We start from the raw sequence: 27,838 nt of genomic DNA on the forward strand, positions 1-27,838 counted from the left end.
AACCGTTTTCCTTTTATCACTTTTAAATACATACTTCCTGAGTTGTAAACCGAAGCGAAAACATCTATAACAGGGATGAACAATGTGCAGCTTTTCTGCAACAACAACAAGAACAACAAAACAAAAAAACTCCCTGCAGGTTGATGCATGATGAAATAATACCTGCACAAGTTGAAAAAAACTCTGGGAAACTGGAGGCAATTCATCAACATCACTTTGGCCCTCATGCACCCCCCCCCCCCCCCCCCCTGAAGGCGGACTGGTGAAAATCCAAACCTAATCTAACACAGTGCTGACTTGGACTCGCAAGTATTATTGTTTTAATCTCAGCTTAATTACTTCTTTGATGTGCAATTAAACTTGATTAATAGTACGGCCTTTATCTCCTTCTGAAACAGCACACCGTTGTAGTACGTACATAACAGACAGATAAAAGCGGCTTATTGGAGTTTCGGGGGAGATTATACACGCTGGTGCCCAACAAATTCTTGAAGATAAAAACGGAATTTCCAGCACTTAAGATAACACATGGCTTGTTAAATGCCAAAAGTTGCTGGTGTCCATGCAAACACCGACTTTGTGCAAGGGGGGGGGGGGGGGGGGGTAAAAATAATAATACTCGACATAAAAACCAAGTGTCATGGTGTGAGAACTCAGGAAAGGGTCAAATATAATCTTTTAATGGAACAAAAATATTTACGGCCCACTTATTCATTTCATACCTGGATTAGCAAATTGATTGGTCATATTGTTTTTTACTCCGGGCATAAAAGTTGGCAATAATTACATAGTTTGGTGTTTTTGAAAAGGCCCGATAACCTAAAATGAACTACTACACTTCATCGATCTTTATTTGGATTTATTTAGACGATTATATTGATTCTTTCAGGTCACTTGCTTCTAGTAAACATGGTAAATAAGGAGAATACAAAGGGGTATTTAAAACATTTATTGAGTTTCACCATTGAATACAAGTGAAAAAAAACAACCTGTGTAATCACCAGCCAGAATAGGCCGTTACAGTCGCTTCATGATGTTCACCAGAATTTCTATTTTTTAACCTTGTGTTGTTTTTTTTTTTGTTTTTTTTAAAGGCTGACATGGTTTAAAGTGAGCCTTTCAGACAAGGAAGAAAAGGCACATTTGTCGTGTCAAAGTGCAAACCAACCGGGCTCTGCCACAGACGTTTACTGAGCTCTAAAGCACGCGGCAACTTTTCAGAGCTGTACGTCACACCCTGCCATTCATATCCCTCTACTGTGTATACTAGCGCTATAGCGTTCCTATTTTCTACCTTTATCTAAATGTAAAGTCCCCTAGCATCTGCTTTTGAAAATATACAAAGTAATATAAAACATATATTTAAAAAGAAAAGCTAATAAACAATATTTGTTGCTGTGCGGTACAAGTCTGATGTTTCCCGTTAAAGTCCGATTTAAAAAAAAAACAAAACACCTCATTGTGCATTTCCCACTGCGAAGCAACTCAATCAACAAATCCCCAACCAATCAAGACACTTCCTGCAGAGCTGGAGTGACGGCGTAATTGTTGGCAGCGGTTTTGAGTTAATCATGAAGTCAGTCAGTTAAAAACGTGCCCCTCACGCGAAGCCTTCAGAGCGCCGGTCAGGCGTCAGCGTCTCACGGTTCATTTCTGTGTCGCTTTGACTGGCGAGTAAAACGTACAATTTGGCCGCTTAACGCCGCAGCTCTCGTGTCAAAACAATCGGACGCGTAGTAAAAGATGCCGTGGACGAACAAATTGGCTCCAGTTGCTTCTGTGAAGATGACTTTTGCTCGCTGAAAAGATCAAGTCACCACTTACGTATGAAAGTAAATGATCTTTTAATGTTTCGGACTAAACTTGTTAAAGTGTTTTAGTGACCGTGAAGAAGCAGCAACTCGGCAGCTGGGAGGGAACTTGCAAAAAACGTGAAGACAGCGGCAGCCAGGTCTCGTAAAGTTGAAGCTAATCTTTATTTGAGGCCGTTAGTGCCGTGGAAAAGACGCCAACGCCGATGTTAGTACGGACCGACATCCTCCGTGCCGCAGTCAGCAGGCAGGAGGATTCCTCGGTGATAAAATAAGTCACTTTTCACTGGGGAGAGGAGAAGCCGCTGCTAAAGCCAACAGGATCAAATGTCAGGATTAACAAGCTCAGGGAATCTTCAGTAACAGAGCTACTGATTTAATGAGTAATGGAATCACTAATTCTTCTAAAAGTAGTGTTGTCACAATAGCAACATTTGGAATTGTTAAGTAGCTGTATGGAGTTGATGGAGGCCGTAACAGGAAAAACAACAATTTGCTCATTTGTGACGCAGGTTGGGGGAAATCTTTTAATCTGCCAATGCTGTTGGGATGTGTATTCACGTCGGTAGTTCGCCCCGTGAGCACATTTAAATTCCGTGCATGTGTGTAAAAAAAAAAAAAGACAAAAGAAATGCATGATTTGATTTGATTTGATTTGACATCTCAGCGTCACAGTCTGTCGCTACAAAACCATCAGTCAAGTTGCCGGCGGTCGAACTACCGAGGAGGTTTGCTTGAGGGCTTGCGTTTTCGGGACTTTACTTCACGATGACCACCGACGCGTTGTGAATGGACTCCATGACGGCCGCCAGGCGGCTGCACAGGTCGTGAGCCTGGCTCACGTGGACTTTCGGCGGGTCTTTGAGCAGCACCGTCTCCGCGGAGCCGTCCAGGACTCTGGGAAGCAGCTCGCCGAGCTTCACCTGCAGCGAGTCTGAGACAGCGCGAAGCCGGTTAGTTTTCACTGGACGAAATACCGGCAGGGGTGAAGACTGGGTTAAATACAGATAGTTTTCATCGCGCAATCTGCAGACAGCAAACCTGCCGCGGCCCGTTGGTTAGATTCGTGTCGTGCAGTGTGGCGAGCTGTGAACTTAATAGCTTATCAAATATTCGCACAGTTTGTAGAAGCCTTTAAGTCGTGTACTTCCCTACTGTACCTGACAGGACTTTTTTTTTTTTAGAATGATCAGTTCTCACATGTTTTCATTCATTTTTTTTTCTCCACACCTGACTCATATTGTACGTCTGGAAAAACCCAGTAAACCAAGTGTGTTGATGCTCGACCTTCCACCGACGCGGCGGCGGCGGCGGCGGCTGAACTTACTGTCCATGTCCTGGCCCAGGCAGCAGCACCAGTGGCTGCGGATGCCCTCCATGGCGTCGCGGTCCTCCTGGGACAGCGCGGCGTCTCGGCTCATCAGCTGCAGGCAGGGGATGACCGCCTCGTCCATGACGGACAGGCCGTCCTCCACTTTGCTCTCCTCGCCGCTGCAGAAGAGCCGGGACGCGTTGTCGTTGAGAGTCTGCGCGGCGGACCGGCGGCGGGCGGAGAAAGACGAACACAACCGTTAAACCAGACGTACCGACTTCGACAAGTACAACAAAAACTTTCCAGCATATCTTTGACACCTGTGGGTTTAAAAACGACGCCTTCTTTTCCCTCAATCATCCTAAATAAATGTCTTTGGCGAGATGGACAAAATCATCTTATTATTATTGTTATTAAATCACCAAAAAAATGCTTCTATTCAAGTACATCTCACCATAAACACAATAAAAACCTTGATCTCAATCTCAATAAGATTTCTTCTTTCATTCCCCTACATTAAGTTTGACCATTTATTAGTAGGGAACATTTAAACGGCAGGATGTTACATACACTTCAGGTAACAGTCAGGTAGTTGCTCTCATGTCCGTCTGGCCAACATTTTCTTTTTCCATTTTCCATTGAGACTGCTAGTTTTTCCATTGCGTGGAGATCGTGGATTATTTTTCAGGAGTCGTCTTTCTACTTTGTAGTCACAGTTTTAATCTGAAGTTATATTGTCAGAGCGTCAAATGAAATCTCGATTTCAAAATACCGTTTCCAGACATTTACGACTATCTCTCCAGTGGGACCGTTAAGGCGATAATGAAATGACCTCCACCAGACTTTTATTACTCTTCGACTATTCTCAGATTTTACAATCTGCATTAAATTGAGTTTCAACGAATGAAATGGAAAAAGTCCTAATCCGCCTCTAAACTTGAGTATTTTCTCGGCTCCGGTGTTTCTTTTTCTTTGCATATCTTGAAAGCTCGCTCTAAAAAGGGAATAATTAGAGAGTGACTTTGAAATAGATGCGTCGACGTTAATTTTTTTTTTACAAAGAGAAACGCGTGGCTGACTGGAGGAGAGCTCCGACTCACAGTGAGGCATTTCCTCCTGTAAACCCCGATCAGAGACTTGTCCAGGCCACGTTTCTCTCCGTTCTTCAGCAGGTTGGCGTTGTTCTCGTACGCGTGGGCCAGGTAGATCAACGCCTCACGAATCCTGTGGCACAAACACACCCAGCGGGTCATTTTACAATTCAGAAGTTAAGATTCTGGACAAACGAACGTCGCGGCCTTTTTCGGCAGATATGAAGCAGAACGGGTTTGTGACTTGAGGTGTTCCAGCATCATATTTACAGGAACTGCAGATGGAATTGTGGATTTACTTAAGTACATCAATTTCTGCCCCTCATATCTCCAGAACAGCTGTGAGCTTTTTTTTTTCCCAAGACTTCTTGCTCCATCCTTTGTATTCTTGAACAAATAACGTGAAAAGAAAATACTACTATGGCCTGTCTTGTGGTTCGTCTATTATTCTATTATTTACACATTTATCAAAATGTGTTTGAGACAAATAATTAATAATTAATAATAATGAAAAGTTGTCTTCAGAGTGATTCAAGTCAGCAGTGTGTCAATGTCCCCTTGTATCCATCAATAATGTAATACTTGTTAGAAACAATAATAATTCTGGGCTTTTTTAAAAAAAAAAAAACATATCTAAGAGAGTGCTGCATCGTCAGTGAATCAATATTCCACTATTGAATTTATACCTATGACATCCACTGTATATAATTCTGACAGTGGACTATGCAATAATTCTTCATTTTCAAGAGACGCGGTCCTATTTATGCTATTACAATAATGTAATAACCAGCCAGTAATGTAATAACTTACTAAATCATTGGCTAAATGTTATTGGGGTATTTATTGAGGTAAAGTTGAGCTTAAGAGAAGCATTGTAATAATGTAGTAGTTGGAGTATAATTGTAGTATATTGGGTTTCTTTCGAAGAGATCTTTTCATTGTCGTGTCTGACAGAGTGCGAGAACATTAGTTTCAAACTAACTGTGAAGTGGATGCATAATTAGTTATTGTGAAATTTCAGCGGGGAATATTTGACACTTACTTTCCGTGCTGATACTGCTCCAGTCCAGTCAGCAGGTAAACAAACACGGTCCTGAACAGCCTGTAGTCGTCGTGCCACTGCTGTGAGAGACCAGATCACAACAACCTGCTGTCACTCCCCCGATGCAAACGCCCAAGCTGCAGTTCAAGTTTAATAGCCGCTGGGACCGAGGGTTTATTCTACACAAGTTTAACAGAATGATCAAGGAGGTCGAACGGCTTCTATTACCTTCGTCTCCCTTACCGCCTTTTTGTCACGAGTCTCTCAACGTCAAAACATTTCCTCAACTAACACTGACCACTTATTGATAAAACAAATAAATAAATACTGAAGACCAGTGAAGTTATCATAGTTACATACCTCCATTTGCATATTCAGAAATACAACAAAAACACTTAAACCGACAAAGAAACAAGAGTTACTAAGTTATGTTTAAATAACTGTCTTTATGTACAAACGTTACATAAATAAAACGTCCTTTTTTCCATTAGTGATTATTTGAGCTTCCTACATACTGTAGGTCTTCTCATAGCTACATCTTGGATAATGTTTGTTTAACAGTATTATGACTTTATACCTTACTCCCCATCAGGGTCATTTGATGAATTGGCATTTAAAAAAAAATTCAAATAGAGTGTCCAATGGAAAAAGTTAGTTTTTAACCTTATGAAAACCGAATCTGTGAAACATTGATTTATTTTGATTAATTACACATGAATAATTAATTAATAATGAATAATTTGAATTTAAAATTTAAAAATCCTTAAAAGTGTCTAAAAATACACACACTAATGCACATACACACACGAGAGGCTTAAACTATTTCAGCTATAGAAATAACCCCCCCCCCCATTTTCAAATAAGATAAGACACTGATTTTATATAATTACATACAAATGATTCATGTTGCATCCGATTTCTATTCAACTTCATTTTGAAAACTTCTTCTGGTTTCTTTTAATATACACATTTAAAAATCATTAACGTTCATGAACGAGGAGAGAAGTATTGTTTTCTCTCTCCATGTGGAGGCATTCGTTTATTTATTTTTTTAGAGTTTCAGACTCTGACTGGAATCGCGCTCACTCTCGTGTGACCACCGGGGTCACCGAGTTCACGCTGTCGGAATTCAAATAATCAAAACAAACCCATCAGATCAGGAATTTAATATCCTGATCATGTTTTGAACCGTTGCTGAGAAAACCATGTAAAAATATTGTTTCATGAGTAGGACGAGGCTGACATTTGGCATCCCTTCAGGCTGTGTGTAATTACTTCTCAACATTACAAGCTGCACCTTTTAATCCCTGTTGCTGTAAACATGAGGATTTACAAATGTTCTCCAGCAGAAAGAAAATATGTCTAAAAATAATAGAATTGTTGTTTTTTTTGGGGTCATTATCAATAGAAAGTGCCTTTGGCGTCTCCATGTTGGAGAAACAAAACAGTTCTGAGGTTTTAGAATAAACACTTAAACACCTATCAGTACAATTTTAAGCCTCTTGAAAGTTGGTTTTCCTGTTTTGAAAGCTTTTTTCATTGGCGGAGTGTGAATCGTTTTATATTTCCTCCTCAAAAAGTTGATATTTGTATTTTTAAAATTATTCTTTGATTATTTCTTTTCCTATATTTTTCATGTTCATACTTTAAAGCCTTTGTTGTCCACCTTGTCATCTTCATGTTTTATAGAAATAAACTTTTGAAAAAGTAAGCAAAGGCTTTTAGGTTTATTCTTTTTTCAATATAAAACCGAGTTGTCAGATTTCATTAATAGAAGAATTGATATTTCTATGATAAAATCCAATGTTTTGGAGCAATTACAATGAAATTAAACTGGTATTTTCAATAACTAAAATATTCTGATGACAAAGGAACTACATATGTGTGTGAAAATACATTTATTTTGCCGTCTGTGAACATTCTTTGCTTGTAATATTTAATTTTTTCAAACTGTAAGAGTTTTACCAACAGCTGAAGATTACTAGAATGAATATGAAGTTGAATGCGAAATTTGTTTTCTTCAATTAGTTTTATATTTTGGAAATTCTTAAGGCACTTTATAGTGACATTGACCTATTTGCATTTAAATAAATGGCAATATCTTTTTTTTTTTTTTTTAATAAGCAATCTTCCTTTTTTTAAACAATATTCCAATTTTAAAAAAAAATGTGTCCAGTTATTTTTACACTCAAACTATTTGTTTAACCAATAAATTGATTGCTAATCTTAAGAGACATAATCTTTTATAATACTCTTCCTGAGGCATAATAAGTTAAAATTATGAAAATTATATTACAAAAGACTTTTGAAGTATTTCAGCTTACGTGGAATAAAATTTAAAGTATATGATTAATTTATGGGAACCATGAACTCTTTCATTACATAGATGTTTTGCAACATATAGATATAAGTGCATATATAAGCAAACAGTTTGAATTAAAAGAGGTTAGTACAGATTAATACAACCGGTACCAGATATTCCTCCATGTCCATATCTTCAGGCTTAATGAGCCGCAGTTTGGATCGAGCTTCCCTCATTATGCTGATGGCTCTGTGAGATCAAACACAATTTCAAGGTCAACTGTGTGTGTGTGTCTCAACCTGTCCTATCGTTTTTAAAATACGTAATTAAATCTTTAAATACACCAGTACCAGCAGTAAAGCTTCACTTACTGCAGTTCTCACTTTGGCCACTAGATGGAGCAACAAGCCCGTTGTATGGAACTTAGTTTCAGTCATGTCTCACCAACAGGCGTCAAGTTCACCATTTCATGATACTTTTGAGTTTCCTCACACCCAGCAATCATGTTGATCTCAGTTTAAAGCTTGTTCTGTTCTGTTCTCATTGAGTTGATGATTTGTTTCATTGCTGAACAATAAGTGGGTGTATCAAGTTTGTAAACTTAATTAATCATTTATGTCTTTTTTATATTTTTATTGATGCGCTCTTTCACTTTTACATGAGCTTGTACTCGGACACTGTTCCAAGTATGACACCAATATTTGATATTTTGATAGATTCGAATCTGTTTTAAGTGTGAAACTGTTAAAAATCCAATTCTTTTTTTTTGCATTAATAGTGTCTTATATGCCACTGAACCTTTTTATTCTACAATTATGTGTCAGAAATATAATGTGTTTTTTAAAAAAAGGTAAAGTTGTTCAAGCTTCTGTGTTTCTCGTTTCTTCTTATTGTTGTTAGTTTGGAAGTTGTGTAGAAGATACCAAATGTGCTTACTTCAATTGTGAAGTAAAGTTGCAGAAAGAAATTCTGTATTACCGTATGTATGAAATCAATTTATTTTCACACTTTGTAATTATAAGCCACCTCTAATTCTTCTGTCCCTTCCTGTAGCTCCAAGGAGCTCAGATTAGGACTCTGTGGAGGTCAAACTATGACTTCTGAATCCTCTTTTTACCCTGAACTAGTAACAGCAGTAACCAGCAATAACCATTTTCCCCCACGGTTTATTATCAGTGTGTTTTCTGTGTTCACCTCTCGTCGAAGCTGAGGTTGCGGTCAGTGAACTGCTCGAGCAGCGTCCGCTCAATGACGCGCTTGGGCGCCTTGTTCTGGAAGAAATAGACCAGACAGTGCTGCAGACGGACGTCCTCCTGCGGGGTCGTCTCCTCCAGGGAGAGCTCATGCAGGCGGGAGTACTCTTCGTGGAAAGCCTGAACACACACCCGGGGGGGTGGAATGACAATGCTTCAATGGCTTGCGCTTTACTTGCGTGTCAAAACACGAAGATCCATTTTTGCTTGATTAAAGATTAAAGGCTGCTGTCAACTAGTTTCTCTAAAGTCATGTTTTTTTTTTTTTTTAGTATCGTGGCTGGATTTCAATACAAGTTTTTAATTTAGTGTGACAAGACAAACTTCAATACATCCAGAACAACAAACCTTTATGAGGCCAGCCTCGGGGCCTTCCTTATCAAAAATCTGCCTGGCCTTAGCGATGGCTAAAATCACACCCTGCATCGCCGGAGTGAGCATCATCTGGAACAAAAAAAGGAGTATTTATCAAAAGTTAATCGTGATAATTATGGCCTCTGCTTATTAAAAATAAATTTTTTAACATTTGATCCTTTGTATTATATTGCGGCACTATGCTTTTGATTTTCATGACTTTTAAGAACAAATAGGCTTGAAATCCTTCAGTTTATGTGGAAAAAAAAAATATGTAAAACATCAAAGTTTTAGTAAAACACATTAAATATCTTTTAAAATACTAGAAAAGCAGAGCTGTCAATCTTATGCATGCAGAGTGAAACACACGGCAATTAAATGAGCTGCACACACACCACAGGGAGCGATATAGGAAGTCTCTGCAACATAAATAGTTTAATATAGTCCCGTGTTATTTCACTGGCAACACAATTATCACATATATGTTTACCAGAGCATGAAAAAAGTTAAACTTATGAAGAATCGACAAGAAACTCTAAAAGTATTTCGGTATATGCGAAAGATTAAATGGAAGTTTCATGGGTTTAATCAAATTAGATGAAAAAAAAGTACACACACCTGTATACTGAAAAATTCAGGGGCGGATAGATGGAATATGACATGTATGTGAGAAAAAATTAAATGCATGAAAAAACATTTCAATGAATAATTAAAAAAAAAAAAGAAAAAAGATTAATTTGTCATTTCTTTTTTGCAACAAGCATCAAATGACACAATCTATTAGTGCTCTTCAAAAACTGCTCTCGGGAATTGTATTTATACTCCCTCCAGATAATAACATATCATTTCCGCACTCTGGCTGTGGTGTTTTGATGACTGCTCATGACTCTTCTATGCTTACCTCTTCGTTGTATCCATCAGCGTCGGCCCTCACCATGATCCGGCCCACGTTGGGGATCTCCACCTCTGAGACCTCGTTCTCAGTCTGCCTCTGCCTGGCTGGAGCCGCCGCCGCCGCCGCCTCCTCCTCCTCCCCTTCCTCCTCCTCCGGCCGCTGCTCCTCGTCTTCCTGCTTCGCTTCACGCTCAGGAGCTTCTCTGGAAGCTTCCGTCCCACTTTCAGCTTCTGGAGCGACGCCTGACGCCTCCTTGTCGTCCTTCTCCGCGTGGACGTCAGACGGGGCCCGATTACTCAGCTCAGCACAAACCTGACAATACCCATAACGCAAGAAGACTTTTATTCTGACACGGGAACTTTCTGAGAGGAGTTTGCACGTTCTCCCTCTTTTTTCTAGATGTAATTTGCATACTTAATATATCGTTACTGGAGACGTGTCCATGACATCCCGCAAATACCAATGGGCTACTTCTTCAAATGGAGGTCAGATGGTGCATGATTACGACGCTTTATTACACTTCTCGTCGTTTGGGACATTTTTATTGAGTGACCTACACGTATCCAGACACACTTTAGAAAGTGTACAGGCAAAGCTTACATTGTTTGAAGGGTTGCACTTTACGACAAATGTATTGAGAATTTAAAGGAAATATCAAAAATGACCTGTTTGATGAGTCCGAAATAGCTGCACTGTCATTATTCGGCGCAAAACCGGATAACAGAACAGCTCAACGGTCGGCGGGAGTGATTAACCGTGACCTTTCTTTTAATCTACACATGACTCGACAGCCACTGAGGCTCGTCACCATGTGCTGAAACTGAACCCTTGACTCAGATGTACACACTTTATTTCCGTGGCCTAGAATTTCTGACCCATATTTTCCGGTGGAGAGAGAGGACTGGTGGGGGGGGGGGGGACGGACACATCATGAACCCACCTGACTCTGCAGCTCCTTTCCCTCCTCTGCCGGGGGGCCGTCAGTGACAGCTGCAGCGCCGGCGCTGGCACTGGCGCTGGAGCTGCCTGGCAGGCTGCCTGGACTCTCCTCTGGAGGCGGTGGAGGTGTGGACGCCTTCAATTCGTCTGCGGTCAACATATTAGGAACGCGGAATTAGATTACCTGATGATTTAATTATATATTCAGTAAGTAACTTCAAGTCTTAATTGACTGCTTGGTGCAAGCGACTAAGTTGCACAAGTCACGGACGAAAACTTTCCCATCTCATCTATGTGATTAATGAAATACAGATGACGTCTGATGACTGACACTTTGGGTAATTGCTTCATGAATGGTTTTAGAAAAGGCATTAAATTCAGCGATAATTCACGCTGAAGTCTGGATTCCAGCCAAATGCTTTTCAAGTTATTATTACTTCATTCCAACGGCCCCTTTATGATAAGTAAACTTCTCCCTGTGTCTTACTTATGTTAAAAAAAAAAGTATGGTCTATCAGTTTTACCATCAAAGTTTAAAATTCTATGTTTTCATGCGAATGTCCTACAGAAGTCGGATTTTTGTGTGTGCAGGATAATACAGACCCTCTACTTTCTCCCTGGACTCGGACCCTGGCTCCCCCTCGTCTTCTGGCTCTGGCTGTGTCTCAGCAGCAGCGTTCTGGTCCTGCTCCTCGGCGGGTGGCCCAGACTGAGGGGCCGGCTCGACGGGAGTCTGCTGTACGTTGTCCAGAGTGGGGCCCGGGGCCTCCGCTGAGCCTGCAGACTCTTCCTGCGGGGTCGCCGTCTGGCAGAACTGCTCCTCCCACTCGCTGAGCTCCTGCTGGAACCAGCGGTTGTCCTCATGGACGAAGCGTCTGAGGACGGGCGGCAGCGAGTCCATCCCCCGGAGAACCTGCCCCGTCTCGTTGTCTGTGTCTTCTGAATGGAGGTGGGATACGGTGCAATACTTCATTAATAGATTAACACGGCGAAACACAGTTATTCATTCATGTGGGGCATTAAAAATTGAAAATTCGGTTGAATTGAAATTTTTTTTATAACAAATATTCAGATAATGGCAGATTAAACTAGAATAATTCGCCCCATATAAATAAAACTGAAAGCTTTTGTTTCAGTTACAGTATATACACAAAATGATATACTTGTAACATTGAACACTTCACAATGGTTTGGCTGGTTTTCCTGCCTGTGGATCAGATAGTTAAAATAGGGAAGATCGACTTAAAGTCTGTAGGAATTTTAGATACGATTCTGCTTTTTGAAAGACTTCCACACTTATAAACAGACCATAACTCTCTCACATGCATCTCCCATGAGTGTGATTCTTTTTAACTTTCTGTTCCGTGTAGAAATCTAGATCCAATCCCCTTTCTTCGAAAGCTGACCGCCGCCAGTAAACCCACGTCTTCTAACTCAGCTGTACCCGTGACGAGGCGCGGCAGCCTGTCGTCGATGTACATCAGGCAGTAGGCGCTGGCGTTGGTCATCCCGCCGAAAGAGTCCCGCTCCAGCTCCTCCCACGACGACTCGGTGATGCTGATGTCGTTGTACTTCATCCAGCGCTGGTTAGCGTGGTCGTAGATGTAAGCCCAGTAATGGCCGGCTGAAGCTTGCCCCTCGTGAACGAGCACTGCGTGAAGTTTGTAGGGTACCTAAGGCAGCGAAGGGGTAAAACCGCACTCCGAGTGAAGTAGCGAAGCTTGACGATCCCTTCAGTCGACATTCTGTTCTATTTGTATTGAGTTATTATCATCTTATTTCTCCATTGGAGATCAGCAAGTTTCATCTAATCTCGATCAACTGGCACGTTATGCAGCTGCACATGTGAAATACGTTGTCCAATTGTTTTTCACAGTAAAAGGGGTTCAAACTTTACCTGACAGAGGCTGTTGTCTGAGTACATGCCCTCAAGCGTCTGAGTGAGCTTGTCAATGCTGGCCTTTAGCTCTGTCAAAGACACACAAAGAAACAAAAACTGTCAGGAAAAGAAATAAAATCAGTTTTTCCAACATTTTAATGTTCATAGGGAAAGAGTTTCTATCTGGTGTTGAGGTCGGACTTTGTCCACAGTTAGTAGAAAGACACAAACAAAGCACAGCAGATTTTTCTCTGATGTATTTCGCCTGCACAGGACAACGATGTATATGTTCTTTTCCCCCCCAAAAATTCTGTTATCTCTATTCTGTTAACCTCTATCCTCCTTCCCCTCTAATGCACTCAGCTTCAGTTCCCTACATTTCCTACACATCACTATTTCACCCGCATCCCCTATCCCGACTCCATCTCTTCATCTATCACCACTACAAACAGATTTAATGTTGAATTAGTTTACTTTGCTTATGGAACCAAAACAATTCACAAAGAACAAAATTCTTAGTAGTTGCAGTCCGAAAATCTACTTGGAATAGTAATACTTGCACTGTTAAAAGAGGACTAGGGAATCATTTTAAGTCAAACACTGGGGTGATATTTTGGTTCTAAATTGTACAATAAGAAAATGTCCAGTCGAGGCTGAGCCAAACAAAACCCTACAAACAGAAAAGTGCTATTAATAAACAGAATTTAAGTTGCTTTAAGCAACATTTAAGAATATTTCACGCTGGTATCGTTTTGGAGTACCATTGATGTCATTTTCCACTTCTGTCCTCCAGCGCTGTAGGCAGGTCTTGACAAAGTGGAGCTCCTCTTCAGTGACGCTGTGGGGGGCCGGGTGTGGTGGGCAGTCGATGTGGTGCCTGCACTGGGTGAAGGGCTTGTATATGGGGGTCCTCTGGCAGCTGGAAACACCTGAAACCTCTGCGGAATCTGCTTCTGCAGGTTCACTGAGAAGAGCAAGAACAGAAGTCTGTTTAAGGCTGAAAGCATTGAGATTTGTGTCTAATCCGTTATATCACTCATTAACTGCAACTATAAAAAAAAAAAAAAAAAAAAAAAAACATCACAAAAATGATGACACTCACGTTTGATCATTTTAATACCTGTTGTCTGCGGAGACGGTTTCCATGGAGGAGTGGCCCAGAGGGGTCGGTGAAGATGTCGCCAGTCTTGGGTCTTCAGCTGGAGAAACGCTGCTGGGCTTGGTGGCGGCAAACTCCAGCACAAACTGGAGCATGTCAGCGAGAGGGTACTTTGTCGGCCCCGAACCGTAGTTTTTATAACTGTCGACAGAGATGCCGATCAATTAAACCAAGATTTTTTGCTTTATATTCCCTCTGCATTACCAGGTGACTCACCACTCCAGCTTCTGTTGAAGGAGTGCCAGCTGCTCCTTTAGCCTTTTCACCTCGCCTCTCCGCTCGTGGGTCCGATCAATGTTTTTGTGAAGATATCTGGGCAAAGAAAGTTTCAAGCATTGACAGGAACTTCTTAATCATAGGGGTTTTCGAAAACCTTTTATTTATTTTTTTTTCTCCATGAGTCGGCACTACACTGCTGCTAAGAGTTTGTAGGATATATGCAATATATGTACCTAAAATACATATAATAGTGTGTATAATTGAAAGTATTTCTTTGTTTTGCACACTTTTATTGACAATTACACAATTTAACTGGTATAAGTTATTCTTTTTTTAATATTCTAACAGATTCTCTGTCTGAATGCTTGAGTGGGCAGTGTACTGGTATGTCTGTTTTTGCACATAGCTCATCTGTGCTCATCTTGCTGTGAGGTGACAGTGTAAACCACTTCACCACCGGAACAGTTGCAAACAATATCAGGTATTTGAAACTACATTGGGTAACCTGCCAAATCAAAACTCTTAATTTATCAATGAAGATATTCATGGCTCCAATTACGTGCTTTTTCATCTCGTATTCAGCTCTAAAGCGGAATTCATGCTTAGGCTACTGTAAAAAAAACAAAAACCAAAAAAACAACTCACCTGTCCATATAAACAATTTGAGGAAACTCAAGTTTCTTGTGTATTTTCTCAGGTCGCCCGAGCTGGGTGTTGAATTCAAATCGAGATAGTTCAAATGTCAAGACCGGCGGCAGTTTTTTGAACCATCTCTGCAAAAAAAAAAACAACCAAGAGCAAACACAGACTGTGAGTTGACCGTCAAACTTACAAAAACAACAGCGTCTCACCAAATTGCATGCGGCGACTTTGCGTTCACCTCACGGGCGGATGTGATGCTGTGGTCTGAATGCAAAGACTCGATCTCCTTCTCCACCATCGCGCCTTCCAGACATTCGTCCAGGTTGTTGAAGCCGTTGACTTGCAGGGGGTACTGCCCGAACTGCTCGATGTTACATAACGTCTTACCTGCGCAAAGGGAAATCCGATAAGACAAACGACAATAACGACACGAATTAAAAACAAAAAAGATGGAAGCTCGTACCTTCATGTTTTCTCTCTGTCACAAAGGTACCATAGAAGAGCTGGACCATGGGGTTGTACTGTTTGTCTTCTGCGTTCCTGAGACGGAAAGAATAGCATTATAGTTAGTTTTACACTTTAATTCCGCAGAGATCCAAAAATAAACAATACATTTGTCGGGCATCGACTTACTTTCCATTGGCAGCCAGCTGGAAGGCATCCTCCAGCCAGTCAAGCAGTTTGTGGGAAAACTCACTCACGTCCTAAAGCAGGACAGAAGAAAAACTAATTCTATATGTCGAGAACATAAAGATGCTTGTGATCATTTTCTGTCTCATTTAAAATTTGGGTGTGTTTCTGCATTTGAAACAGGTGAAATGGGGTAATGAACGCTGACAGGACATGAATCAATCGTGGTAAGTTCGGATCAAATTGTAGTTTTACTTTGTTTACTGTGTGTTCCAGTGTTTTTTTAGGAAATTCTTACTTATTTCATTATTTTTTTGTTTTTGGGACGTTGTCTGCTTTTCGGAAAATATTCCTTTCTGCCTGCCTGTTTTTGTGAAAGTTCCTTCACTTGACCTGGACAGTATACAAACTTCCATCTCTGGACTCTCAACCCTATTTCTGTCTGCACTGGAGCATCTACTCCACCTGTTTTTAGTTGGTCAATAACGCAATTACTTTTGTTTGTTTCAACATTGCTGAGGGCCACAAAGGTGTCTGACTTAATGAATAATGCCCGTGGGTACGCTGATGTATGCACATGTAAATGCACTATTAAACAAAGTTGGTGTCAAATGAGAAAAAACTGTCCATCTGAAACTTTGGGACAAAGGTAAACGTCATGCCAAGATATGAGACACTCTCTGCATTTTTTTACTCAAATAAAACACACTATGCTATATCCTATCCTAGACTGTGTTATTTTTGCTTAATTGAATATGTTATACCGGTGTATTTCTATCACACCACACACAAAAAAAACAACCTGATAATATATTACAGTGCACACATGATATACCTTCTGCAATGGGATGTTAATGGCTAAAAACAACAGCATTGTTAAAGATTTGATTTCTAACTCTCCAATATGTTTGATAACTTCCTACACCAACAAGTCCAAACTCCAGATAATCAAACCACATTTTCATAGGAGCACTATGAGCTCCACATGACAGATATGAGCAGTATTGGTGCTGTTTCAAGACAAATGAATAAAGCGTTTGGCTTCCGTTTGCATGAATAAAAATGTGGATGCAGTTGCTGATTTACATATTTCAAGAAATAAAATTTGGGAGTGTGTTAAAGCTCATTGCTCAAAGTTTAACTTGACCCACATGAAGGAAAGAATTAAGGTAAAAGTAAACTGGAGCGCTTCAGAGACAAACTGGTCAGGGAGAGAGTAAGACGCCCCAATAAAGGGATTTTGACTGAAAGGACGAGCTCTGTGTGTGTGTGCGTTTTGTACCTGCTGGGCCTCACTGGTCCTGAAAGCATCTCGCAGCAACTCCACAGCGGCCGAAGGATCCACAAACCTGCGGGTGGAGCCCACCATGAGGGAAAACAGGCAGCGCAGCTCCTGCATGAAAGCGATGTTCCTCTTGTCCTGAGACACACAGACTCGGTCAAACCTCGCCGCCTTAAGAACACAACCCGGATTAATGGGAATGTACAAACAAAACCGCTGTCCGGGATACTCACTGAATGGCTCTTACACTTCTCCAGCAATCGCTCGGACAGATGGTAGTTGAGAACCAGTCTCCTGAAAACGGGCAGGTGGAACAGTGACTGCAACGAGACGGCGAAACAAATGGCGTTACTCCAACCTCCCCCGCCAAGGTCGGATGTGGGAGATTAACAGATGGGACATGGCGATTACAGGCGGCTATTCATTGTAACCGGGAAAGATCAGAGAGGAAACGCGGACATATGTTTGCAAAACTTCTTCATCATCACAAAACGCTGCTTCTGCATGCAACAGCTGTCCCATATTCACACCCTGTTAAGCACATAAAAAATGTGCAGTAGTCTAATGCAGCCATATAAACACGTTGTTCAAGTGGTGTCACATTTCTAAGGAGCGTGCATTTGTGGGATGAATATGTGCGTCCATGCCTTGTCGCATAAATGCATGTTCCCTTCAAATGTATCGCCACATGAAATTATACGCCAAAAACACTAATTTCCTTTTTTTTTTTTGGTGCCACTTTTATAAACAAGGTCACACAATCAGGGTGCAATGTGCCAGAGGGGGACAGTGGGAACTCCCCCTCTGGCCTAGTTATTCCCCGTCTGCAGGATTATTTTTAACACAGGTGAAAATGAAATCTACACCCTACTCCCACCGCGATCAAGCGACTTCACCACAAGTCTGGAAACACATGAACAAAACGTGTTTTAAAAAGTGCTGCAGCTTGAAGTGATCAGTCCGAAACACATTTCTACAGTCTTTTAGGCTAAAGACCATCATGCATTTACATTATCATTATACTTATAATCAAATGAAAATATTCTTTTTGGACTGAGAGAGGAAACTGGAGCACCTGCAGGATAAAAAGACAACGACACATGCACAGGGAGAGCATGCAAACTCCACAGCGGACTCGAACCAGGCTCCTTCTGAGTGCTTACCACTACACCTCTGTACAACTCTTTACGTAACTTCTGCTTTAGGCCCCGTTTACACGACACCAGTGCAACCGTCACTTTTTTATACCAGCGACTAAAGCGGAACATTTCTTTCACGGTCTTTTTAAAAATAGTTTTTTATGTTAAACTTTTATCAACAGTATCAAAATATTTATTTATTATCATTATTAGTAGTAATATTTATCAAAATCCATCCAACTTAAACTTTTTCTCCTGTTTGTGGTTATTTTATGATATGAAGTGTCTTTAGATGAGTTTATTGGAAGGGAACTGAATTAAACCGATGAATTTGATCATATTTACATTAAAATCTCAATACGGCCGGAGCAGCAAGAAGATAAGTGATAATACAGCTGCAGAGTTTTTACTCGCACGTTTATCAGTGGCCGACGTTGGCAGGCTAACACACACACCAGCTCACTCTGTTATAAGATGCTCGTGTTTCCCGTGATAAACTAAACGCATTATTATAAGTCTTATGTGTCATGCGCAGCGGCGGTTGGTGGGAGCGGCCGAGCACTTATGAATATCTTCATATTGCTTTCCATTTGTGTGGGAAATTCAATTACGGCTTATCTGGGTTTTACAGTAATTTATACCACAAAGGATAATAAAGGGAATATGAGCCGACAGCTGAATGGTGCGGTCACTCAGCTCCTATCTGATAGCATAATTACGTTGTTTAAAAGGAGCCTTCTTTATCAAGAGTCAGGCTTTGTTGGATCTACAACCAGCACTTCAGACACGGAGTATTGACAACAGCAAAAGGCAATACAAACAAAAAAAAGGGTATCATTTGACTGCCATTTGTATTCAAACAGCATGGTCTCATTCCTCTGCCTCTTTTCCCCAGATAACAACCCGCTGTCCGGCAGGGGTCGGGATTCTTATTGATGTGGAAGCACGGCCGACATTAGCAGAGACAATGGCAGTCTCCTCTTTGTGTGTTTGGCACTGAAAAGTCCGCCGCTCGCATCCGTCACGCTTTAATTACCCACACAGCTCGTGTGTGTCAGCGAGGGCTCCGGTTTGTGCGGAGCCACCCGATAGGCCCGGCCCGGTCCGGTCTGCCTTCGACTTATAATAGAACTGGCAGCTCGGAGTATCACTGCAATTTCAAGAGGGAAGAGATTTATATTTCATGTTTTCTCTATTAGCAAGTGGCAGGAGTTAATGAGCGAGTGAACCCAGTAACACCGCCTGCGCTGAATTTGGTTCAGTTTTGCCTTCCACCAATCTCGAGTTTCACTTCATTATTTAAAACTTGATATGAATGTTGGGTTTTTGCGTTTGAGGCTAATTGGCTCAAGGTATAAATGTGAGCATGTGTGACTGAAAAGAAAAACAAGCCAACCCTAACGCCAATCTGCATTTGAATCAGTGCAGAGAGAGTTAACCACTTCACTGCTGTAGTCCAACATTCATACCATGTTTTTAAAAAAATAAAATGAACAGAAAAGCTCAAAGCTTTTGGACCGACTCAGGTTAGAAATATTTCAAGTCCTGTGACACGCGAGAAATCTATTCAAGTCTTTGTCTTGGCTCCTGAATGGAAAACAGACACGTAGGAGAAGCAGACTGGTCAGTACTGGTCAGCTGTGGTTAGCAGCAGTTTCTGGTTGAGAAACCTTTCACCCGCCTTGACATCTGAACTTGTTAATAAAGCTGAAGATCAAGCTTAGTTGGGTTGACCCAACACAATCCATTTGGTTCAGACTGCAAATACAATGTACAGAGAGCCCATATGTACACGGAGGGGATTATCTGTCTTTCTAACTGAGAACGAGCCGTTATCAGGATCAGCAGGGAGACAATTTACAGTTGGGCAGCGTGAACTGAGCTCCTTCCTACATGCATCAACCGGGAGTTTAATAAGGAGCCAAAAATAAGCGCCAACTCGGTTGGTAAGCAGCAGAATGTGATCACAAACAGCTTATCGCCTCAGATTATTATTCATTAGTTGCAGGGTTTCCCCCTCTGTGGTCCATGTATCCCCTCCCCACTGTATTTGTCACTGAGGGGACGAAACCTGTATCACCTCTACTGATTAATGCTTTTTTGAAAAATCTGATTAATTCAGTTCCACTCATTCTCATAGATAAAGACACCAAGTCTCCATCTCTGTGCATCATCATTAGGCCACTTTTATTTTTTTATGGAACTTTATGGAATAGATTGTTCATCCACTTGGATTTATGTTCTTGTTATATTGTGAGCTCAGATCTAAAACTAAGGTTTTGGCACAAGCAAAAGAAGCATGTCAGCAGTTGTGCGATTGGACATTTTTTTTCCTTCTGACCAGCAGAACCGAAGCAGTCAGAACCGGAGCTCATGTCACTGCCCAGCTCGTGCACAGACGGAGCAAAGCTCCACCGCTCTCACCTGGATGACGGCGCTGAACCAGCAGGTGTTTCCCACGTTGCGAATGCCCACGGGCCAGTCGTCCTGACGGATCCAGTCTGCAGGGCTGCACATTTCATTCTGAGCTTCGCATCTCTTCCTCTTTATTCTGGCTGCGTTCTCCTCGGCACTGGCCTCCAGAGCTCTGCGCAACATCAAATTACCCGTGTGAAAACATTGATCTGACAACTCCATTAAACAGAAGCGGACTTAGTTAGGCTGTCTGCTCTGTGTATATATTAACCCCCCCCCCCCCCCCCATCAGTTCAATCTCTCAAGGGAGAAAGAATACTCTATTGGAGACTTCAATATGACAATAATTTAAATTCTGTTCATGATCACAAATCAAAAACCCTCATATATCACCTCCAGCCTCAGTTTCTCTATATTTCTGTGTGCAAGGTTCACCGGTATGATTATTACCGGCTAAACACCACAACGATACACCACTATACTTAAAATGAGACTAACATATCAAGCCTAACAGGTCTTATATCCAGTTCAGCTATCAAGCAAATGTGTGAAAATGTGATTTTTAAATAAACAAACAGGTAAAAACAAACATTGCATTATTAAATTCTGCACAAATACATGCAATCCTTGTCCCGAGGTAACAAATAGAAAAAAAACTGCAATCCTCAGAGATGCTGCTGAGTTTCGCAGTGCGTTAAAGACATCCACAATAAAAGTGAGGAAGCTCGGGATGAATGTCGAATCCTCCTGCACCTGTGAAACTCTCGTTCCTCCTCCTGAGCATTGTGGGAGTCCTGCAGACTGAGTTCAATGGCGGCCTGCAGCTCATCTTTAGGGATACCTGACGGAAAAGACAGTTTGCCATGTGACTCTCCATAATTCATGTTGAAAGTCCATTTATCATTGAACGAAGCCCCTTCAAGCTAAAGAACAGTATGTAGCTGAAACAATCAGCCCCCTATCCTCTTTATCCAACTTCAAATTGTGACTAACTAGTCGCAGGAGAAAACCAAAGCATACGTAAGGAGAAAATGCAAATTTCAAAACAGAAAAGGTCCCGAAGCGCCTCAGCTGTGAAGCCCGAGTGCTAAACACTCCACAGCATTGTGGAGTCATGGATCGATTTCGCTGCGATAACAGCTGCAAACCCATCAGACAGATCCTAGTTTTTTTAAACATCACCTATACGGAGGTCTTGAACAACCTGTGGGAGGCAGGAGAACCGTACATTCATAGATAAAATACACGGCAGACACATAATGTGCTTTGGTGTCGTTAAGAGTTAAGTGGAGTCAAATGACCTCGACGTTTGAATCTGATCAGGAGATCCGGGATGCAGTGGAAGAGGAGTGTCACGGATGTGCGGCCAACAAATCCGTAATGAAGTTTACAAATCAATGAAGATCAAAACCTCAGAGGGAAGTCTGCACAAGGTGGAATCTGTGCCTTTGAAAATAAAAGCAGCTCTACAGGCAAAGTCCAACCCAGTAAAATTAGATCTGTAACCTGTATGTCCAAAAGGACCGTTTTCGTAAAACATATTCAACTATTTAAACAAGAACAGCATTTGTGACGTTGCATTACAACAGTTTAGAACAGACATTTTATTTATTTATTGGTCTTTTTAGCCATTTTCACGATTTTAGGTGTTTAAACTATTTTAGCCGTTTGATGGTATTTTTTTCTAGTATTTCTCTGTATTTAGCATATTTTTACGAATTGTAGCTGTTTTAGTCATGACCATGACCATTTTAGTCATATTGTTTGGTTTAGTTTTTTTAGGGATAATTTCAGGCTATATTTTCCAAGTGATTTTAGCTGTCTTTAGTCATTTAAGCAATTAGAATTTCTGTTAGTCATTCAAGCCATTTTAGCTGTTTGGGGTTTTGTTTAAGAAATTTTGCATGTTTTTAGCTTTTGTATACTTTATTCAAGCTATTCCAGCTTCTTAAGCCTGTTTTTGCCCAAAGACACGAGTCTTTTTGATTAATTCTCCACAAATGATAAGATTAAAATATAAATTTAACGTTATACTTTCTGAAAGCTTCAAAGAGCCAATATTGCGGAGCAAAAGAGCCCCACGCGGCTCCAGAGCTGCGGGCTGCTGCAGACCCGTGAACTACCTAAAGTCATGGCGAGAGAGAAGAGATACCACTGATGATGTGTCTTTATTCGATGTCCCCTTCATGTCTGATACATTAGAGTTCAACATTTTCAGCCCGTTTTGAGCCCCTCTGTACCTTTCTGGCCCTCCCAGGCTTCTGTCGACGTCCCTGGGTGCTGTGGTTCTCCGGGGTCCTGCACCTCTGCAGACTGGGTGGTCAACAGTCCGACTGCATGACCAATGTCACCTTGACTGGCCTTGAAAGAAATAAAACATGTCATTAGAATCAAAGTGTCGACCTAATATATTTTTTTGTTTTTTTGCAAAGCAGCACAACATAAGACCAGAAACTGTTGAATCAGGTGAAGCCGTCCACAACGCTGCAGTTTGCTTTCTGGTTAAACTCTGCCGGTGTCACAGTCAGGCAGCTGTTTTATTTGCACTTTGTCTAATTATCACTTTTATAGGGTTCCCATTAGCTCAGCCTCTTCAGGATGCTTCTTGTGTTGCCGTATTTTAAAACAGAAGCAGCCTGCTGTGGTGGAGATCGACCACCTTTCGGTCCCTTTAACTTTACTTACAGCTTGTTTGCTTTTGGTTACTCTTGCTTGATTTATCACAATCTAGCTGGACTGCGAGGCAGTCCAGCTACTCTTTGTATTTTTTACAGTACAGGTGATTGGAATCAAACTGCATTTGAGGATGAACTTGGTTGAGACTCAAAAATTTGCTCCTGAAAAGCAGACAATGACGACGCCGATTCCGCCGGTCTTACGGTCAGGGCTCTGCAGAGGATCTGTTGGTCCTGGATGCCAGTGATCTCCCTCAGCTGGTTGATCAGCATTTCGCTCTGCGAAGAGGAAGAATTAGAGAGCGAACATCATTCAAAGCGGAGATAGATTGAATTTACGTTTCACTCCCACCAAATAAAGAAACAAACCACTAACGTCCATCCAATCTAGTGTAGGTCTCTCAGCCCTTCACACTAAAAGCTCAGCTTCTTTGTACTTGATGGATAATGAAAAAAACTAAACAAAACACATTGGTGCTGCTTTCACGCACATTCTGAGACAAAAAGTTTCAATAATGTTTTGTATTTGTTTAGATCCTGTAAGACTCGCACCCAATAGAAGAAACAATCATCGACAAAGCAACATTTCAGACAGATTTCCAAACATATATTAGACTTCATGTTAGTATTTATTGTTTAGTTTTAGTACTGCAACATTTGATTTGCGTCTATTCAGTCTGTGTTTCCTTCTTTTTTTTTTTCTTTTTTTTTTTAAACTGAGTAACTGAAGACATTTGGGTTGGAAGACATTTCTTTTTTTATGATTGTCGGTCATCCCTCCTTTTCTCTAATGGATCCAACATGAATATCAAAGGAGCTCTGATATCCTCATCCAGTTCATCCTGGAGGACCCCCCCCCCCCCCCCCCCCCAAGTCATTCTCACACCGCGCAGGAGATAAAATCTCACTAAAGTCTTGAATTAGTGGAGCTCACTATGCCGGCACCTCACTTCTCTCCCCTCAATGCAATGTAAGTGGCTCCTGTGGTGAAGGGTAAGGCCTTCTACAGTACCTAATATTTTTGGTGAAAGTTAATGCCAGTGGGTTTTTCCCCTTTGGTACTCTGGTTTCCTCTCACAGTCCAAAAGCGTGCATTTAAGGTTAATTGGTGACTGGAAAATAGTCAATAATTGAGAATGTGCGTGTGTGAGTATCTGTCTCTCTGAGTTTGCCCTGTGATGGACAGATGACCTGTCCAGGTTGTGGCATGCCTTCAGCTCCAGGCCCCCTAAGACCCTGAGCTGGATAAAGTGGTACAGGAAATGGATGAATTGACAGAAGAAAATTCAGAATAAACCGATTTTCAATAAACAGAAATTATAACGATGCCATGCAAACCATGATAAATCTCCCAAAATTACATTTTAAGAAACAATTTCAGTTTAAATGTAAAGACTGGACGCACTTGTGACATTACTATACACAGAACAAAGCATTTATTATTATTTTTTTATTACAAATGTCTATGGTAGATGCAGCATTCTTATATTATACATACATTTTCCCGATTACAGGGACATAAATAAAGAAATGACAACATCAACAAAAAAGGGACCCTCCCTTCTCTTCCTCCTCCCTTATTAATACAGTCTTTCCTCATTAAAACAAACCCCAAATAAATGAAAATTACCTTTTCAATTTATACTTTACAAAACAATGCATTTAGAAAGCTTTAAATTAATATCAATCCGGCTATGAAACTACTGTATGTGAAGTCCGCTGCAGCCTTCATAGTGATTTTTATTTGTTTATTGTTCTTTCAGAAAACGACATGGATTTTCCTGTTTTGGCCTTTTTTTTTTTTAGAAAAATAAAAGAATTGTACAAGTGGCCTTTGAGATAATATATTTTATTCATTAATTACATTATAATGATTCCATTTACTCTTTTGTGATTCTTTTCTTAAGGTACTCATCCCTACATAACGTTAGTTAAAATTAGCGTTGCCAACATTGTTCTCAGCTTCTGGGGATTCTATCGGGCCTCATGTGTTGTTGAAGGGAGCACTTGAAGTGACTTTTGTCGGCCTCGATAGCAGCCAGTGACCCACATACACATATTCCCATGGGTTATATCTGGAGCTGGAGGACGGAAGCCGACCTGCTGGCCTAATAGGAGGTACACATGTCGTCCAGGTCAACACAGTTTGTTGGATTTAGTGACTTCAGAGAGCCACATTAGAGCTTAGTTCAGGAGCAGCTGGGAAAGATCACTATTCTTTTTTTTTTTTTCAAATGACAGGACTCAAACTCTAATCCGTCCAACAACTGGCACACAATACCCAAACACGACGGCATTAAAAAAGTTTGTTTCTACTTTTGATTTCTGTTGAATGGGTAAACAAACAATATATAAGAAGACATTGAAAGCTAAACTTAACTGAACTGTGAAAACTGATCACGAATTGTCAAAATACTCCACTGAGGCCTCACTCTGACCTTTGACCTTGAATTACACAGTTGTATCTTTAGTGGCGGATCAAATGTTGAACTTTTATTTTACTCTTTCGCTCGGGCCGAAGTGAAACACAACTAAAATGTATTGAAGTTGTTGTTTTTTTTTCCTCCAAATGCCAGCAGCTCATTGTCCACATTTAAACATACACACATGATCACAGGCTGTCATATGTTTTTGACCCCACAGACGCATGAAGTCTTAAAAAGAAATGACAGGAGTCTGCTGAGTGAGAGGCGCTATTTAAAGCTTGCTTTCCCAACAGCAGGTGGACAGAGTGGACACACACACACACACACACACAGACACACACACACACACACACACACACACACACACACACACACACACACACACACACACACACACACAGACACACACACACACACACACACACACACACACACACACACACACACACACACACACACACACACACACACACACAAAAGAGAGGAAGCCAAAAGGACGCTGACCATACTTATATGGAGTCCGGGGGGCTATCTGAGACCCTCGAGCTTCGCCTCTATTTTGAGCTGCTGACATGGATAGCACCAGTCTCTGTTTATCATTCCACTCACCATGCCACCAGGCATGGAGAGTGGGCACTGGGTGTCTCCTCTTTTTCGTGCACACGCCTCCCAAGTCAACAGCAAAAGAGAAAAAACAGACAACAATTTTCTTTCTTTTTTAACCTTCTGCCACCACCACAACACAGACCTTATCTATTTTACATATAACGCGGACGTCTAAGCGCCGTTTTGTTGATTATTCCGGAAGGAATACAGATAATTTGTATGCTGTCCTTCAAAAAGAACTCAAAAAAGCACTTAGAAATGTACTTTATTAATTTTAATATACAAAAGGAACTGCTCATCAAATCAGAAAATTTGGTATGACACATTAAAAGAAGTTCCTATACCTGAAAAGATTTGGATGGTAAAAAGTCTATTTGAATGACATACATTAATCAAAAACATCAAGACTACAAAGTATGAAAATGTGTTTGGATGTATGAAATGCGGGGTTTTATATGATGTTATATGAGTGGCAACTTTAAATTGTGATACTCGTGATCGTCCATTTTGGCCTTCATGCCACACAACAGAGGGGTTAGTGTTCACAGGTTAGCTCATTCCGATGCAGACAAGTCAATTTCCCCGTTATTAACAGCTCCATCGTCCTTTCTTTCGCTCACCGAGTTTGTTGAGTTTTCTCCATTTTCGGTCTGTTCACTTCTCATTGCAGATTAAACACTGGAATTCCTCTGGTTATTGGGTTGTTGTTGTTTTGGTTTTTTTGGATTCTTTTTTTTTTTTGCTTCAGCACTGACTCCGATTCAAACCACCTCCATCTGTCAAGAGCCGAGAGCGAGCCACCAGCTGCGCGCGCTCACCTGCTAAACCCCACTCCAAGCGCGCTCACGACGACGCTCGCGAACTTCAAACGTGCGCGTGCTCGCGACGTGAAAGATACTTTGAAGTAATGCGATATTTCCGGTGTCAAATAGTTTCTTCTGCACGTGGTTAGTCATAATAATAACAACAATAATAATAATAATAATAATAGAAACAATAATAATAATAATAATCGCAAGAAAAGAATAAATGAAATACAAAAAAAAAGCAATATATTATATAGAATTATTCCAACAAAGCAAGAGTGAATATAAAAAGATCGACCGTCTAAAAACATTACCATCATATAAGAGTAAGCTATACATTTTGATCAAGACAAAACACAGTAGCACAGAATAAAATAATAAAAATAAAAAAAGCAATTACAATCCATTGTAATAGTTTTCAAAAAGAGAAACTTATAAGTGCTATGATTTTGTTCCCCCTATTTCCATTTTGATGATTATTTTTTAAAGGCTGCTGCCCTAGTCCAACTAAAGTGGCATAATGATTGCTGGTTATAATACTTGCCGGCAGTGAGTATCATGCTTGCTTAGTGATACTGGTTCAGCAACTAAACCAACCTCAGGCCACCATGTTGCTTTTATACATTTATTTCAATCATGTGTTGTTGTTTCTTTTTTTTGACCCCCTCCAGCATTAACATGGAATTTCCACCCTTGACAGTATTTGTTTCCAGAGTGGGATTTGTGATGTCAGAACACAGAACAGTGATTACAGTGTGAAAAGGACTTTATTCTTTATGAAAATACAGGAAATTTGTATTTCAACCACAATTTACGGTGCGAGGCAAACAGCTCTGACATGTATGATTTCTAAGTATAATGTGTAAGAAACAAGGATTTTCAAATCAAAATACTTTGACAGAATAACACATTATACTGAAAATATGTGTGGAAAAAAAAAATCCCACAGAAAAAAAAACAA

General features: G+C 40.8%; 1 protein-coding gene across 1 annotated transcript; it reads right to left on the reverse strand.

The window, feature by feature from the left end:
- Positions 1-933: 933 nt before the first annotated feature.
- Positions 934-26,906, reverse strand: usp28 (ubiquitin specific peptidase 28). Its single transcript, XM_080483170.1, has 26 exons — positions 26,692-26,906; positions 23,244-23,318; positions 22,605-22,725; positions 21,118-21,205; positions 20,374-20,536; positions 17,044-17,130; positions 16,811-16,948; positions 15,532-15,602; positions 15,362-15,438; positions 15,137-15,285; positions 14,902-15,029; positions 14,254-14,349; positions 13,999-14,178; positions 13,640-13,842; positions 12,897-12,967; positions 12,444-12,672; positions 11,603-11,938; positions 11,001-11,146; positions 10,067-10,372; positions 9,160-9,255; positions 8,753-8,931; positions 7,729-7,807; positions 5,257-5,336; positions 4,224-4,347; positions 3,139-3,337; positions 934-2,745 (listed from the first exon to the last, which is right to left on the reverse strand). Exons 1-26 carry the CDS (start codon positions 26,734-26,736, stop codon positions 2,570-2,572), a joined length of 3,642 nt encoding a protein of 1,213 aa, XP_080339296.1. The 5' UTR covers positions 26,737-26,906; the 3' UTR covers positions 934-2,569.
- Between the last annotated feature and the right edge of the window lie 932 nt (positions 26,907-27,838).

The sequence above is a fragment of the Lipophrys pholis genome (genome assembly GCF_963383615.2).
Source record: "Lipophrys pholis genome assembly, chromosome: 16".
Taxonomy (NCBI): domain Eukaryota; kingdom Metazoa; phylum Chordata; class Actinopteri; order Blenniiformes; family Blenniidae; genus Lipophrys; species Lipophrys pholis.